This window comes from Amphiura filiformis, chromosome 3 (assembly GCF_039555335.1).
Source record: "Amphiura filiformis chromosome 3, Afil_fr2py, whole genome shotgun sequence".
In the NCBI taxonomy this organism is placed as follows: domain Eukaryota; kingdom Metazoa; phylum Echinodermata; class Ophiuroidea; order Amphilepidida; family Amphiuridae; genus Amphiura; species Amphiura filiformis.
In genome coordinates this window covers 12919045-12937574 of record NC_092630.1, presented here as the reverse complement: position 1 = coordinate 12937574, position 18530 = coordinate 12919045, and the positions used below count along the sequence as shown (strand labels likewise).

The following is an 18530-nucleotide window of genomic DNA, read 5'->3' as shown; positions in this document are numbered from 1 at the left end:
CCTATTTTTAAAGTTTTTCATGTGTATATTGGGAAACTTAAACATGTTGCAACGTTGTTGCTTGAGAAATGTATATTATTAGAAGGTATACTTTCACATATTGTTAACCTAAATAGAAAGGTGTTAACTTAAAAATATTCTTTGAGAGATTGATTGGTTGGTTGGTTCTTGTTTAACACTCGTACCCAACAAGACTGAGAGTTGACTTCATTTCTTTCTTCCATTCTAAACTACAATCAGCACATTAAGTGTATTGCCCCATTGGAACCGTCCAAAAATGGGTCTATTTGTATAATCCCAATTATCTCAGTGACGCTTTGATGATTTGTGCACCATTTTAAAGAGGAAACATCATGGCTCTTGAATCTATAAAGAAGTTTTGATTTTACTGCCGACATTTTAAGTTAAGTTCCCCATTCCACAGGGCATATTTCTTTTTAATCAGCTTGATACATTTTGGGTGCATAGCAGTTTTGAATCTAAACTCCTCTATGATCACTTATTTACTATATTTTACTAGAATATTGTCATGGGTTTTTGGAAATTCAGGATATATTGTATCAAGGGTGGAGTCTCATTCATTAATTGTTTGAATCATTTTTGCTTTTGATTTGTCATACAGTCATGCAAGATCATCGTACGACCACCTTTGAAATCCATGATGGTGCCACATCTTCAGCTGAGCAGATAGCCCAGTCTTTATCCAGCTCCCAAGTGTATACAAATCTGGTCAGGAATGGATTTATGTACGATGGTATGGGGAAGCTGGTGGAGGAGTTGCTCTTGATATTGACTTCACATTCTTTAAGGATCCAGGTACAGCTCAGTTCACATAGCTATTCCAGATGAATTTCACCCTGAAAGTCCTGTTGGAAACTTGAACTACAGTTAATGAGTTTAAAATATGATTTGATAAAGGGGCTAATTGAAAAAGTGGCAATCTTTATAAAGCAGTTGACAGAAAATAGCACATTCTGGAATGGGGGAACTTTTCATTATTTCTTTGGTGGGGATTGATGGAGGGTATTTCAAGGAGGAAATCATGCTATGTATGAAAACATACATAATGGAAGACGGGCTCATTTTAAGCACCAAACAACAATGTAAGGGATGTACCTGTTCTACGGGCCCGACCGACCAAGATTTTGAACAAATTTGGGAATTTTCCTGTACAATTGACAATTTCAGGAACAACATTTTTTTTTGTACTTTTCCCAAATTGCAAATATTTACAGATTTTGGTGATTTTTTTTTTGGGGGGGCATTTATTTCGTTGCCTTAATCATAATTCTTAATAATGTATCAATATACAGGGAAAGAAGAACCATGCATTGCACACTTGCACAATTTAACAAGGAATTACAATGGTAACATAACATGCATAGGCAGATAAACTAAAGAAAACGTCAGTCATACCTACCTATGCAGGGATTAAATTTGGTACTTGGCAGTGGACAATGAGAGTTATACATCAAGCAAGTTTGCAATACAATCATTACTCTCTTGGTATCTAGTCTTGAATTTGAACATTGAAAGGTAGAAATATACATTTAATGGAAATTATGTATTCAATTTATATCAACATTTCTTAACCTGTAGGTTCCAGTGGAGTGTGTGCTGGAGATTATTTCAAGTGCACCAATGATATATGTATCCCTAATAAGCTGCTATGCAATGGGGTTGATAATTGTTATGATGGACCTACAAGTAATGATGAGGACCCACAGGGAGAGTGTAGAGGTAATATCAGCAGTACTGTGTTATATTTTTGCTTTGTAGATAGTCTGTGATATAAATACATTTTCCTGTACAAATTGCTCACTTACAGGCTTTATTTGATGATTGTTCTTCATTCGTTTGTGGTGTTTTTGAAATGCCTGCCTCTTCCAAAGGCACCATTGGTTCCAATTGACATTGACTTTTAAGTATTCATGCATGGCATGTTATTTATAGACCTAGGTGGTGCAATTACCTTGTTCTTATAAAGGCACAGAATTCATTTGAAGTCATGTCATTTCAATATTCATTTATTTATTAGTTTGTTTGTTTGATTTTGATTTTGATTTATTTAAATTTCTTATAATGCAAAAATTAAACTTGCAAAACAAACTTGTCAAAAACTAATAAACAAACTCCATTATGACTAAAACCACACCTGGTGTTCCCATCAGTAATATGCAATGATCCTGGGAAAGGTGATCCAAAAGCGATGATAGAGACAATTTTCTGATGTGTCACATCACCATCAATTCAGCTTTATCTTTCCTGTGGTCACGACATCATTATAGGTCAGGGATTCTCAACTGTATTGCTTATGGGCCATGGATGGCCAAATGTGCATCAAAGATAACTGCTTTAAGATCAAATACAACTGAAATTCCCATGTTTCATGTATTGTGTAAGGATACTTAAAGTTGATTTGACCAAGGGCTGTATTTGGCCCTCAGGCTGCCTGTTGGTTGTACCAAGGGCTGTATTTGGCCCTCAGGCTGCCTGTTGGTTGGACCAAGGGCAGTATTTGACCCACAGGCCACCTGATGATAGGGCAGTCTATGGCCCACAAGCCACCTGTTGAAAACCCCTGTTATAGATCATTACAGTCAGCTAGCATATCATCAATCATAACATTATAGCCAAAGTGAGGGTCGATTCGAATATCAAGGTGATTATAATGACCGTAAGAATGTTTCTTTTATTTGAGATATGAGTGACGGCAAATGATGTAAAAATAACCAAGTTAGAAGGTACATATTTTTAAATGTAGAGCATAGCCTATTTTATTGTGCATCACATACTAAAGTTTTATTTGATTCGGTTGACTTGTTGCTAAGAAACTAACAATTACACAATGCTCGCATCAATGCAGTTCATTCCAAGCTTGATCAACAAGCGCTTTTTTCATACTCGCCACCGCTTCCTAAAGTTTGTGTATCTCATTAAATTTAGTCCACATTATCTAATTTATAATCCTACGGTGTTATGTTATTCATGCATTCACTGAAGATGAATAACAGTTTGTCCGAGAAAACTTTTATTTCTGCAATTGGATGCTTTCCAAATTTTATTTTTTAAGGTTGTGCAAATATGTTATATTTTAACGTTTCAAAGAACTTTTGAGCCAAGCATGACAATCAACGCACTGAAAGGTCTATTGTTCTATTGTGTCCGATTTGAGCGCTGACATATTGGAAAATGTTGCCAATCAATATTCATGAGAGTGTACATTCAACGTCCAATTTTCGAAATTGGGTGACTTGTGCTTGGTAGGTGTGAAGTACATCTGACTGGGCGTTTTAATTACGTAACGCATAATAGCATTGACATCATCGAATGGCTGCCTGTAGTGCTGTTAGTGTTAGGCCTATGTGGGGGGGGGGGGCTGTGTTTAGTTTCTATAATAATTATTATTAGGCCTACATTTATTTATCATCCCTTTCTTTTCCTTTCTCTGTACTTATTCTTTCCTGGCTAAAGTATCACCCCTCTCCTTTTCTCTCTTCCATTCTCCATCCCCTGTTACTTTTTGTCCCCTCTCATTCCTATCATTTTCCTTATCTTTCTATTATTTTATTTATTTTTTTAAATTATTTTTTCTCTTCATTTTTCCTCTTTCTCTCTTCCTCCAGTCCCCCTCTCATTCTCCATATACCTTCCTCCACCTCTTCCTCCCTCATTCCCTCCCAAGACCTCTCACAGAAGAGCTGCATGCCCCCCCCCCCTTCGGTACGCCACTGTGTATGCCAATCTCCTTCTTAAAATAAAATTAAATGTCAATTTGTGAAACTACTTTTATATAGGCCTACACCAGTACTTATTATATGTTACATGTATACGTAGCTAGTATTACCATTATACAGTACTAAAGACATGTAGACTTGGCAACCTTAATTCTGATGTGCAATCGATTTTAATGAAGCCCCTAAAGTCAGTGGCTGATAACGAACTGTACACCCACGGCTAATGTGTGCCTTTTGTGCTTATACAGCTACTCAATTACACCCTTTAGATGTATGGGAACAAAAGGTACCTCTCGCTAGTGTAGGCGCTTTCACGTGACTTTCGTTTGATCACTTATTGACAGTAGCCTGCCTATTATAGCGTTAATACGCTGTCAGGACAGTTACCGATTTAATGGTGGAAGCCCTTTGTCTCGAACAAAATGTACCTCTCGATGAATAACGTTTCGGAAACTCAAATAGGCACAAAGGAACAATATGCGTTACGTAATCTATTTCCTCTCCTTTCTATCTAACCTCCTTGATGACAATGATCAAATGCTTACAGCTTTATGTGTGATTTTTGATACCATGCAACATTAATGTTGGAAGTTTTAAAGATTTAAACTTTGCATTTTTTGGAAATATTCTAAAAACAAATGTGTGTGAGAAGTTTTTTTGAGCCAGCTGGAATCCAAGCTTTATACAACATTTATATCAACATTAACGAAAAAAGATATTTACAAGTACCGAGCATCATCTAACATGTAAGCTTTCATTTTCAATATCGTGCAGGTTTTCAAATTTGAACAAAACCTAATTAAATGTTTAGCAAGAAACAGATTGTTTATAAACTACGAAAAGGATTTCACCGAACAAAATATGAAGCCCATTGGCAGTTATTAACCACTAGTGCGCATTGTGTTGAAGGATCTTTCTTTCAAACTTGGAATGAAGTGAATTGACGTTATGTAATCGCTTATATCTTCGCAATCATTCAACCGATTCCAATAAAATTAACATATAAGATGCAGAATAAGATGGGCTACACGCTGATTTTTGGATTCTGATGTCCATTTCTCGACTTACGTTCAAATTCATTCGCCTGGTAATTTTTTCTGGGACACCCTGTACATCATGCATGTCATGAGTGCACATGACAATAACCTTATTCAATCATGGCGAGTGCCACGGATAATGGGGCTTACTACGGTAAACATTAATGAAAAGTGAAAATTGTAACTTCTGAATTTGTACCTTCCATATAGGTTTTAGTTACATAATTTCATTATTTTCTGCATCATTTGCCATCGCTGATATATCCTTGTGGTCATTATGGTCACCTTGATTTTTGAAATCAACCTTCACTTTGGCTATAATGTCATTCCTACCTTATTCATCTTGCTGACTGTTCATAGATCATGTCATGCAGAAACTGACTCAGTGTCTTATGTGCATGCTTTCCATTCATGCATGAAAATGCCTCGTGATATTCAACGCTTCTGAAAATTCTCTTGTAATGTGTTTGTCTTATAAGTGACTGTATTTCTTTGTTCAAGAATGTTGCAGCAGTTAAAACACAGCTCTTGTGTGAAGGCATAAGTGATGTACTATATACATTCACTACAACAAATGAATTCAAAGGCACTTCATCATATTACAAAGCTTTAATACTGTAAAGGAATATCAAATTCACCAATCTAGTACAACTAATGGATAATCTTACATATACTTTGTTCAACTTGTAAAAGGCAAAAGACTCATTACATTGTGGATTGATATATAATGTTCACAAGTGTTAATAGGGTGTGCTTTTAGGGTAATTTTGTGTCCGGTACCCGCACATTTTTTTTCCCTTATTTATTTTTATTAATTTATTTTTTTCCCGGTTTTGTAGTGTCCCTGGACCTACATGTAGACCCAAATGCTAGGCTTAATCATACTTAGTTCCAGATCTTCAATTGCAGATTACAATTGTCGCGATTATACTATACGATACTCAGTCTTGATCCAAGTCTAGCTTCATCTGCTTTTTTAACTTTGGCAAGATAAGCAACTTCATTTCCAAAAAGTGGCTTATCCTATATTGGTACTCCAGAATCCTTGGTTGGCAGCAGTACCCAATGCCAAGTGGGCTTTGTGAAATGGGTGACAGTTACACGCTTTTGTGAATTTTTGCATACATAATTTATACATAGCTATGCATGCCATTTACCATGAAAGTGTTGTAGTTTTTAAGTTTCAAGTTTTTATTTGGAAATTGCTTTTACATCAGTGGCACTCATCTATCCGATGGTGCATCCAAGACATTAAATATACAAACAAAACTGTATTAAATAAAATCAAAGGATACTCGACAAGCAAAAGGTACAAATAAATAAATGCCTTGAATAAATAAATATCTTGAGAACCGTAAGTATATTTTCAAAATGCTGATTTGTGCTTGATCACAGCACTATGGTGATTTTGAGAATACTGAAATGTGTTTTTCAAAGTTGGCAGCCCTGTATACATGGCTTATACATGGCCATGACATGGTTACATATGGCTATACATGGCTATACATAGCTATCCATGGCTATACATAGCTATCCATGGCTATACATAGCTATCCATGGCTATACATAGCTATCCATGGCTATACATAGCTATGCATGGCTATACATAGCTATGCATGGCTGTATATAGCTATGCATGGCTATACATAACTATGCATGGCTATACTATGCATTGCTATACATAGCTATGCATGGCTATACATAGCTATGCATGGCTATACATAGCTATGCATGGCTATACATAGCTATGCATGGCTATACATATCTATGCATGGCTATACATAGCTACGCATGGTATTCCTGACCATAACCCATAACAAATGAGCTACAGCACCAGTGGTGCTCTTGTTGAAGTGTGCAGTAACAAAATCAAATAATTTTCGCATAACAAGTTGAACAAACAATATACTTCATAATCATAAATTTACATGCTGTGTTAATTGTTTGATTGGCGTAAGATAAAAAAAATTAGGGTAGGTAGGTCAGCAATTTTTTTTTTACACACATTTTAAGCTGTAAATTGCGAATGATAAAGGCTTTGGAACATTTTAATTTTTTTTTTTTTTTTTTTTTTTTGCTTTTTTGCAAAAAAATAAGAAAAGGTCTAGGGTCGGGCCTATTTTTAGGGTCAGTCGAGCTACACCGATCAACCATTTTTTTTAGGCCTTATAGTGTGTAAAACACAGAAAATAACTTTTGTTATTATTCTGGAAGAATTGGGTTTGAAAAATTGCTTGATATAAAAGACAATTGAAATGTTGTGTTAAATAATTTTCTCTGTGCCCTCTATCAGGGCCGTAGTAGAGAGCTTGTAGTAGGGTAAAAATATTGGGATGGCCATCAAGAAATTGGGATTGCCAAAATCAGGGTTTGTGTCTAAATTCATATGACATTATGAAGAAATGGCTCAAATATTGGGGAAGTTATGTGTGCCTTTGTCATCCTGCTTGCTATGGCCGTGCCTTCTATGATAGTTATGTTTTGGCTGTTTACATTGCTTGTTGTTGTCTGTGCTTCATTGCATGACTGCATCTACTGTATGTTTGTTCTTTAGCCATCATGACCAAAGCACCTGTTCATCTTCATTCTGCTATAATCATTCCACAAAGGACTAGTGTTATGCCTGGTAAGAACTCTTGTCATTGATGTTAGGCTATTCCACTTGAATACATCCACCCCCATGGAAGACTTGGCAAAAATCTTTCAAACAGGGAGTATGTATTCAAATTGAGTTACCTGCATGGGTGACTCATTTGAAGTGAAAGATTAAGGTCATGTATTCCAAAGGGGTGTATATGGGTTTCAAATGGAATAGCCTCTTGTATAATATATTGACCATATCCAACTTTATTGTCCATAAACAAAGTTTGGAAAGGGGACTATAAAATGATATCTGATGTATGTGTGATATGTGTGCACAAAATGTTAACTCTTGACCATTAACCATTGACCAAAAATGTTAACCCTTGGCCAATAAAAATGATAACACTTAGCCAAAAAATATTAACCCACATGTTTTGATGGATTTTAATGGGACTTAAGATCATTTTACTGATTGTGTTTTTTTACAACAAGTATCCTACAGGGGGTATTCTGGGTTTAGTTTCCCCAATTTTTATTTATTTATTTATACTTTTTTTTTCCAAAGCTGGCAAAGTTTGGGGTCCCCGGTTCCAGCATTGTGGTTCGAAAAACGCCCTCCTGGCAAGTAATTTACTAATCTACTTATTATTATAAATAATATACAAGCACTTTTATTGCGATATAAAAAGCACTAAATGCCCAGCAAAAATTGCATACATAAGTAAAAAGAATAAAGAGAGAAACAAAAACTGAATAAATTGCAAAAATACAGCAAAATATGTATGAATTCATTGGCTTCCTATGCAATTGTGAATAAGGGGAAACAGGGCTTGGGATGCTTGTTGGTTTATTACTTTAAAATATAATATTATAAGGAACTTTCTGTTGAATATTGAAATGTGAAATGTTGATTTGATACCAATTCCAAGTTCAGCTTTCATTCTTTAATTGCTTTGAAAATTACAAAAATGCTTTTGCATAATGTAATATACAATGTTCTTATACTCACTGAGCGATTTATTTGCTAATATATATAGAATGTGACCTTGTGTTGTCTGAATCTAGAGAAGTTATGATAAGCTGTATAATGAGATAATGTGTACAAACAATTACTAAGCTTTACTACCATCCACTCTGTCATGTCATGGATAACAAAATGTTTATTATGAAAAGCTAATGTAGAAAGCATGAATGATTGAAAATCCATTACTCTGCATGCATTTAATTCACAGCAAGGCAAGGTACCTGCATGTTTAGTCATTTTTATGGGTGCATGTAGGGGTGGGTATGTGAGAATGCCCACATACTGGCACATGACTGTATGGATACATGTATTATGTTCATTCATCTACTGTGGTTAATGAAAAACATATTAAACTCTAAAGCCTTTTTACTTTTCAGATTGTAAATTGTAGATGAGTAAGTTGTATGCTAAATCTCACTGCCATTTCTCATTTCCTTTTTTTCTTCTCATCTACTTTGCATGATGGAGATGCAGATCCTTGTGACTTGGAACCCTGCCTTGAATTTGCCCACTGCATTTCAAGTGATCATTCATTTCAATGCAAGTGTCCCAGAAACTTCCTGGGTTACAGCTGTGAGAAGCCTCCAATCAATCCAAGTGGGTCTTGATGTATCACATGATGTATCACATGACACACTTCATCTTCTTCACATCACATGCATCATCATCAGAGTCACATGATGGTTGCATGTTTTTATGCATGATATCAATCATAAGATTCATTTAGTGTTTTTCTGGTCATAAGATTGCATTATGTGGGTTATGCAGACTATGCTTTAATGTAAGAAATCACCAAATCGAGTCGAGTGTGAAAACTTCAATGAGGGATTATCCCTTCCTTCACCATTCCCTCCCCCCTACTAAATGTTGGGGAGACTGGATAGGTCAATGTCAAAAGTGATCTCAACAACATTGTTTTGGAGGAGAGGGGTAACGGTTTACATTTAATATGTCAGAGTGGGGATTTTCCTTGATTGTACTTGTATGTAGAAACCAAACTTTCAGTTTTCCCAAGTACATTTTTAGTACATAACATTTGATTTTTCTCCAGATGGAATTAATTATGTTGTTGAAACTTTGGTCCCTAATCAAAGTGTTTGCACAGGATAGGCATACAGACTTGTTTTTAAAACATTTACAAAATTACTATTCATGGAAAGTCCTGTGACCCCAACTTTTACCTTGTATGCCCATTACATGGGGGTTGAAACCTACAGATTCAGAACCCTGAAGTAAATGTAAGCAATACTATGTTTTACATTATCATATCATTTTGTAAAGTTTGCTTCCCAGATTTGGTGATAAGATTGGCATGATTGCAGCATTTGTAAATAAATTTGCAGGAAATTCAACTGGGTTGGTTAGTCAATTCTGTAAAAAAATGTGTTGTGAAAAGCAAGAGCTGGTTTTCTAGTCAGGTTAACAAAATACAACAAGGATGTTGATTTTATCATGGGACAGAAAGTGGTGTTTGTGTATGGCAAGATAAAAGGATGTGAAATTCAGTTAAAAGCCTTTAATCTTGCTGTATCTTACAATAACATAAATTTCCCATTTAGATGGGCAGCTTACTGCACAAAGGTATAAAAGACATTTCACCTGATTTGTTTGCATAACATCTAGTGAACTGTCAAGTTCTGGTTCACATCATGTACAGGAACCCATGTGAAATAGTAAAGAAATGTAGATAGTACATTTAACTTTCAGGGAACAACCTAAATTATAGATGAATCCCTATAAATGTAAAAAGGTGACCCCCTTCATCTCAATATTAAATTGAATCAGAAATATTTCAAAATAACATTGATGTTTCCTAACCTCATGGGCACTACCAGCTGAATTATTGGCCTTTAACTCAGATTATCTGCTTTCACTCCAAACTATTTTGATTATCTGCCTTTAACTCAAAACTGCTTTGATTATCTACTTTAACTCAGAACTATTTTGATCATCGACCTTTAACTCAAAAAACTATTTTGATTATCTGCTTTAACTAAGAACTATTTTGATTATCTGCTTTAACTCAGAACTATTTTGATTATCTGCTTTAACTCAGAACTATTTTGATTATCTGCATTTAACTCGGAACAACATTAGTTTCCTGCTCAGCGCAGGTAAAAAAAAATAAAATAAAGACATATAAATATGTTCTTTTGCAGGTCTTTGGTTTCCTTTCATTTTGTGTTTGGTGTATTTAGGTCACCCTCTGACCAAATTGTTGTAAAAATAAATTAATTAATTCATTCATTCATTCATTAATGAATTTGTAAGAAAACTCCTAAAAAAACAAGCAAAGTAACTCAATATTGGCACATTTGATGTTTGTGTGTACTTGTAATTTCTGTGATATTTGTATTGTCTCATTAATATTGAAGAATGAACAGATAATGCTTCATTGACCTTTGATATCGAGAGTTTAGGGCCAGACGGCCATATCTGCAATAGCTGCCAGGCAGCGTTCGAAATAGCGCCGGTCAGCCGGCCATTGGCCTGTAACTTTTTGGCCTGGCCGGTAACTTTTCTGACTGGCATCTAGTTGCCGGCCTGCTGGCCGGTAACTTTTAAGATCAAGCCCGCTGGCCTGTAACTTTTTGAGGCATATTTGAACACTGCTGCCAGGTGTCATATTTTGTACAGTTTAGAATTTGAAATTGTCAAATGTGTATAGAGCAGCTATTTCAGATACAACCATCTTGCACTAACCCCTCAATCTGTTCTCAAGCTATGTTTTACAATAAGTTTTGTGAACTGTCTTGAAATATAAATGTATTAATAGCACATTTAGTGACCAGTTTTTATGCAGCAAATTATGTAATGATATATGAATGCCTGACTGTGTCATGTGTTTGCATGTCTGCATGCTTTGATAACTTGCAATACAAGCTGATCCAAGTAGTAAACTCCTGTTTGAGGGGCTGTAAGTATATAAGAAATCGATGAATTTGCTCATAGACAACCCAAGGTACGCCCATTTGAATAAAAACAGTAATTTAAGCAGCTACACACAACCCCTCAAATAAGATTATTGGTAAATTATGCTTTACAAATCCACTTGATTACTCACGTTTTTAGACGTTTCATCTTCCTACGGATGTTGCTGGTTCATCACATTACTGATGAAGTCTTCCGTAGGACGATGAAACATCTAACAACGTGAGTAATCAAGTGGATTTGTAAAGCATAATTTACCAATAATTGATATCTACAATCCTGATGAACTTATTCAAAGCCCTCAAATAAGAGTTTACTTCTTTTTGAATCAGCTTTTAGCTGCCCTATTATAATAGACATTTGACAATTTCTGCATTTTGCAATTTCCTGATGATATGTATAAATACCAATGCATTTATTAACTTGAAATAAGGCTTCCTGTATAATAATGGCCAGACAGTTGATCTGGTGTAGCTGTGGTTTTAAAAATATGTGTTTCTTTTTTCCAGATAACACCAGAACCTGTCCCACAGATTTGTGCCAAACGGGGTTTATCGTCAACAATGTTTGTGTATGCCAAGAAGGCTACACAGGCACTTACTGCGCATTCATTTGGTAAGCTGGTGTAAATATTTCCAGTCTGACATGTTTTTTTTGTTCTTTTCTCACATGATCTAGGTAATGGTGGTACTGTAGGTGGCATGTGTGCTGAAGAGTGCCTAAATGGAGGTACTTGTAATGCTGACAATGAATGCCAGTGTGCCATAGGGTATTTTGGACCACATTGTGAATACATGGGTAAGGTGGATGACTGTTTTATGCTTGATGCTATATATGCATTCCAATGCATTCCGTGCTGTGCATGTAGTTTACTCCACCTGATTCACCCACCACTGATAATGGTTTGATTCATAACATTTCTATAATGTGTCAAGTCTCAAGTTAAGTGTGACGCAATGTTGGATTTTGCAGTGGCAGATTTTTGCACTAACCTAATGCTGCGGGCATATACACACGCGTAGAAGGGTGTTTTGTCTGTATGCTGGGGATTAAACCGCGTAAACGCACTAATTCAGATCTGCCACTGTGAAATCCAACATAGCATAACTCTCAACTTGACACAAGACACGGTATAATGCAGACATTGAATCAGCTATTCCATCTAACATCCACACTGCCCCATCAAAGATATTAGAAATAATATATCTTCCACGGGTGGAGTTTGAATTTCAAATTGAATGAACACATTACAGCTCCATTTGAATTTAATACACCCTCTGAGAATGATTCAACCTGAATCATCAAGAGAGGGAGGGTGAGTTTCATAAAGAGTTGGCTAATGTAGTAATTCCATTTAAAATTCATACTCCTCCTGTGGAAGATCTTCCATAGGGGGAGTGTGGACGTAAATGGATTCACCCAATTAGATCAGACTCCACCACATTTGATTTTGCATGTTGTTCATGGAGGGAGAAATAGTGTACATTTGGATTACTAGTATCATGCAATTGGTCGACATCAGTGGCATTCTGGTCTGTGATCTTTGCGTAATGCATGATGTTGATTATGCACAAAGTTCTACACAGCAAACATAGTGAAGCTCTTGCTGTAAGGTGCCAATTATTGCTCAATTTTGTGGCTTTGCTGAAAAATTCTCTGAATGTACAATATTTTGTGTTCATGAGTAACAATTCAGTGTGATAGATTTTTTGTAGTGTTATATGGAGGAGTGTGAAATCCACCCATTCTAATTGCTTTGAAAGGGTTATTCCAGATGAAATTCATACACTCCCTATGGAAGGCATACCCTTAATCCTAACCAAACCAAACCTCAAAAAAGCTCAATTCACACAGCATCTGCAAACGCAGGATGATGCGAAATGCATATGGGCACGGAAAGCTTTGCCAGCCAAGGTAGACCCCTGTGCATGTGTCTGGCACCCGAGGGGTCCATGGTTCAAAACCTTACTGAGAAAAAGTTTTCTCTTCTTCCTTCATTCCTTCCCTCTCGCTGAAAAGACTTGGGGCGTTAGGGTTAATCATCCTAACAGGGAGTGTAAATTTCAAATGGGGTTACTGAATGGGTGACTCTATTTGAAAACTACTCCCCATGTGTGGGAGATAAAGGTCATATCTATATAGGGGGTGTATGGATTTCAACTAGAATAGAGTTCGTCATTGTGACGTCATTTTCGGCCATCTTGTGTGTAAATCAATATAATTACCTTGAAGTATAAAAGAAATTGTGATAACCTAAAGAAAGACGAGTACATGGATTTCCATCCATGACAATAAAGGGAAATGCAATCCTATTGATTTCCCAGCTTTTTACTGACAAGATGGCAAGACTGATTGCCTCTATAGCCCAATGCAAGTAGAACATCAATTTATAGTTATAATCTTTTGTTGCGACAGACGCAGCAGCAATCTTGCCGCACCTTCAAAACTTTTCCGATCCTCGCATATATTAATTTGTGTCTCGCATTGTCTTACGCCCTGCTAGAGTGAAGTATATACACGTAGGCTGCCTCCTTCTTCATTATTTCCTTCAAAACTTTGCAGAAAACAAAGAGAAAGAGAATAAAGTCCAAGCAAAGCTAATTGTGTGAATGGCAAATAGTCTTGATGTAATGAAATCAGAATTATGAAGCTTTTGGAACTGTTTTTTGGAACTATTTCAGAGATACAAATCACCTGATGAGTTTGATCAAATTCATTTTTATCAATTATGGTCAGATTGTACTTTAGACATGAAGTTTTGACTTTCTGTAGATTTTTGTAATATTTTTTGTAACATGTAATATTTGTATGGTATTAATATTATTAGTATGTACAGGGTGTCTTTGAAAGAACTGTACTGTTCGATAAAATTTAATAGTGCAACGAAACAGTAGAATAGTATATGATACCAGCTATCAAATATTTTTTTTTTTTTTTGCATTTTGAAAATTGACTCCTATATTCTTGAATTATAAACATTCTTAAAATCATACCTCTTGTTGAATTAAAACTAATTTGCCTTGTGCATTGAACCATTTATGCCTAATCAGTTCTTAATACTTCAGATACGATGAATTTGTATTATTACAATTTTTTTTTCTTCAAAAATGAAGCATTATGAAAGGTGTCTTGTTATAGAATTCCAATTTTTGTCAGTTCAGGAATACAAACAGGCTTGCGAGTTTTGAGGAGTGCGAGTGAAATCACACTCCTCCGCACTCCTTAAATGATCACGAGGAGCGATTTATCACACTCCTTAATCTTTAAGCTTACATCAAATTTAAACATAATCACACTCCTCATTCACAAAATAACACTCCTCACAAGTTTGAGGAGTGCTATTTATCACACTCCTCAACTCAAAGCCTGTACAAATACTCAAAAATAACAATGTCTGATGGTACAGTTCTTTCAGAGACACCCTGTGTAGACAATAACTTAAATAAGTTACAGTAATGTTTTGTCCCAAACAAAATAATCAGTTGCATCACTAATACAGCTCAATCCTTTTGTCAGCTCAAAACTATATTAGTATTTTGTTTTCCAAGAAAATCTCATATATGAGCTTGTATAAAATGGCTGGAACTATCAAGTCAATAATCTAATTTATTGAAATCTTGTCTAGTATATTATTGCATTTTAGGAGACACAATTACCTACAATCTTAGAAATATTGTGTTGGGACACATGGTCAATTTTACTCCTTGTTTCCATCCCCAGTCACATAAATTTTGATGGACGTTTTTCAAATAATGTTCTATGTGTAGCTTCAACCCTCATGTAAGCAATATCCCTCCCCTTTCCCCACCAATTAATGTTGCAGAGTCCAACACAGAGCCTGATGATAAGACCTGATCAACATTGTTACGGGTGGAAGGGGATCAATTTTAGTTCATAGTCCTAAACTGTCCCAAGACTAAATTCAATGATTGTAGTCATTTGTTTTCTTGATGATACTTTCCTTTATATCCAAGAAACACCAAACTGGTGTCTCCTTAAATGTTTTCTATAAAATGTGGTATTGATAGAAAGGCCAGTGTTACCTTTATAAGTTTTCCTTGTTGGTGTCGATTTAGAACCATGATAAGAATTTCAGGCTGAAATTATATCAAGAGCAATTATTGGACAATGACACAGAGTGTAATCTATTCAGATATAATGTATGATCCCAAAGAACAGTGCTTAATACTACATGTATATAGTAAAATAGCTATTCATTAACCTCTTTGACACTGGAGTGAAAGATCTGTTGTGATGAATGGGAAAGTTAACAAAATTTGAAACAGCAGCCTCTTCTTTTCATGATGAAGTTCCAACTTGTAAAATATTGTCCTTGCAGTTTCATGTTCTCTCAATTTCTGCTCAAGAAAATGTTAATCTATTGTGCCAAACTGAAAAGCATGGCCAAAACTGTAATTCACTCCAGATCCAGGGAGTAAAGCAGTATACAGATTTTTTTATTATGCATACAATATTGTATGTATAATATCTACGTTATTTATCTATTGCCATTCTATTTCCAGTAATGTTTAGTTCTAACGAATGTTTGATGACGTAAAATCGATAATATATTTCTGCTAGATATTGTATGTAACATATTATCGATTTTCGTCATCAAACATTCGTTAGAACTTAAACATTACTGGAAATAGAATGGCAATAGATTAAATAACGTACATATTGTACATACAATATTGTACGTATAATACTCGGAGTCTGAAGCGCACTTCAGGGTGATAGACAGAGCAGAAGCCTGGATGACTGACCAACACAATGATTATCATGATTAAACTTTTAAATTATTTGCAAGACTTGCTTCAGCCAAGATAATTCCAGATACAAGGTGTATCTCATACCTTTTAGTAAATTGATTTTGGATCACCTATGTAGAGTATTTTTTATGCCTCCATACTTCCGTATTCTCCCGATGGTGTATCTTGTGAATGTGATAGGCAGAACGCCTGTTGAAAATCCATTATTTCATGCTTTTGATTTAGCTGCAATTAACATCCATCCAATGCTCATGCTTATTATAGTTAGGGATGGCTTCAAAACCCAAGCACCAGTCAACTGCCGACACCCTGATAGAACCGTTCTGATTTATAGAAATCAGGCCCAATTGCTGGTTATGATAGGTTATGGATGTTTTGGTTTTGAAGCCATCCCTTAGACTAGCAAAATAGTAACTAACTATTATATAGCGGAAATTTTCAGGCAGCTTTATTTTCAAGTTTTTTGTGATTAATTTCAGAACCGTAAATTCACCCCCCCCCCCCCAAAATGACATGTACGCTCTAATTTGAGCTCTATTGAAACTGCAAACTGTTCAGAACAATGAACTTTTCAATTTAAAGTTTACTGAGGACAGCTGTTTGTTTATGATTATTTATGATAACCCACTTTATAATTCTGGGTCATTACACAGCTGTTGCGCGCAGCGCTGACGCTAAATTAAGTGGACATTGTTGCGCTTTACGTAATGTGTTTCACTTGTGAGCGCTTATGTGAATTTATGTGAGCGTATTATGACACATATATACGCACCTGGTGCACATTTCCAAATGTTTCCAATATTGATTTTGAAAAGGTTAAATCACAAAATAAAACTACTAAAATATCCCATTGTATGGTATGCACTTTGCAATGCTTCATACATAATAAAAACTGCTAGCTGCCTATTTACTGACACCGAAGCATCTGTAATGAACATATTAATCAAATAAATGTAACATAAATTATATTTATTAAGCGCATAACATAAAGTGCTGCATATATTTTCATGGCTATATATATAAAAGCTTATAGTTGAACTGGTGCATAGTATCTTGGCCTACACTGCACCAATATAATTAGCAAGAAGAGTTCTGTGGTTCATGTCATCCCTGCTAGAACCAGCCCATTGTTTGCCAGTCCCTAGCATTACAAATGCAGAGGAGTCTAGAGTTGGTTGTGCTCTATGTGAAAATATTGAGATGCAAAGGTGAACATTGATGGTGAAGGAGGGCCAGTATATAGTCCCACATCAGTGTGTCTCATTGCAAGAGATGCAGTGGCAAAGTTTCCTTGAAAGTATCATGTCAGCTTAAAATCACAGTGAAGAACTGAAATTGCAGCTGTGAAAACAAAAGATCAGTGCAAGAACCAAAAACATGGTGGCTGTTGCAACGGAAAACAACCAGAAAAGCATTGTGACTTTTACCTATACATGTAGAGAATGTTTTTGCCTCGTACCAGACTGATGTAGCTGCACCCTTGCTGGAATGTTTAACACCTACTAATATTAAGATAAATCAGACTGAGCTAGTTGCACCTTTGCTTGAATGTTTAACACTAACTACTCATTTTAAGATGACATTATTTTATTGTAAGCATGGGGTTGGTTATTACAAAATTGAAAGGTGTGGATTGTAATGTGGTTGGAAAATATTGGCAATATTACAAATTATATTAACTAGTGTGTTGGGGGCTTGAGCAAACTGACATATGAAAATTTGGAGAGAGAAAAATTCAGGACTCAGCGGGGATTGATTTGAACCCTGGTCGCTGGATTACCAGGCTTAATTTCTCTGGCTTGCATCGTTTATTTCATATCCACACATATGTGACCATCCAGCACAACGTTACTGAGCCCTGAAGTCGCCAATCATCATTTTTGAGATATTCAACCAAAATATTCTGCTTGAAATTAGCTTTAAAATGATGTATCATGTATATCATGTCTATAGTACTTGACATTTAAGTAGTGAAAAATCAATAAAACAGTCAATAAATCCTTTGTTTCCTATTGTTTATTGTTAAGTTCAATGGAGCATATCTCAATAGTGGCACTGGCGACTTCCGGGCTCAGTTGTGGTGGATGGTCATATATATTAATTTGTGTCTCGCATAGTCTTACGCCCTGCTAGGGTGAAGCATATAGGCTGCCTCTTTCTTTATTATTTAAAATTATATAACTCGTACAAAGATTTTTGTAATTTGATTTCTTATATTTTTAGCAAAATCACTATTGCACTCTGCGCAAGTGTAATAGTCCATTGTTCATTGCTCTCACGCGCAACTACCATGGCAATGCTGAGAAACGCCAGCATATAGCGCTTGCAATATTAGTTTAGATATTTTTTCATTTAGTTTGTTTTCCTGGTGATTTATAAAATTAAAAAAAGGAATTTATATGTAAGTTATATCAAAAAAATATTGAATAAGTGAAATATGAAGAGT

The 18530-nt window shown here is 35.6% G+C and overlaps 1 protein-coding gene across 3 annotated transcripts in view; it reads left to right on the top strand.

Moving 5' to 3' along the window:
- LOC140148056 (uncharacterized) overlaps window positions 1-18530 on the top strand; it is a 36467-nt gene that overhangs the window by 7794 nt on the left and 10143 nt on the right. Inside the window, exons 3-6 of one of the 3 annotated variants that reach the window (XM_072169902.1) lie at window positions 623-816; window positions 1600-1740; window positions 7329-7400; window positions 11991-12110. In XM_072169902.1, the coding sequence (XP_072026003.1) occupies window positions 7334-7400; window positions 11991-12110 (187 nt within the window). In that variant the 5' untranslated portion in view covers window positions 623-816; window positions 1600-1740; window positions 7329-7333. The remainder of the gene's footprint in view (window positions 1-622; window positions 817-1599; window positions 1741-7328; window positions 7401-11990; window positions 12111-18530) is intronic. The other 2 variants (XM_072169903.1, XM_072169904.1) reach the window with 2 other exon arrangements.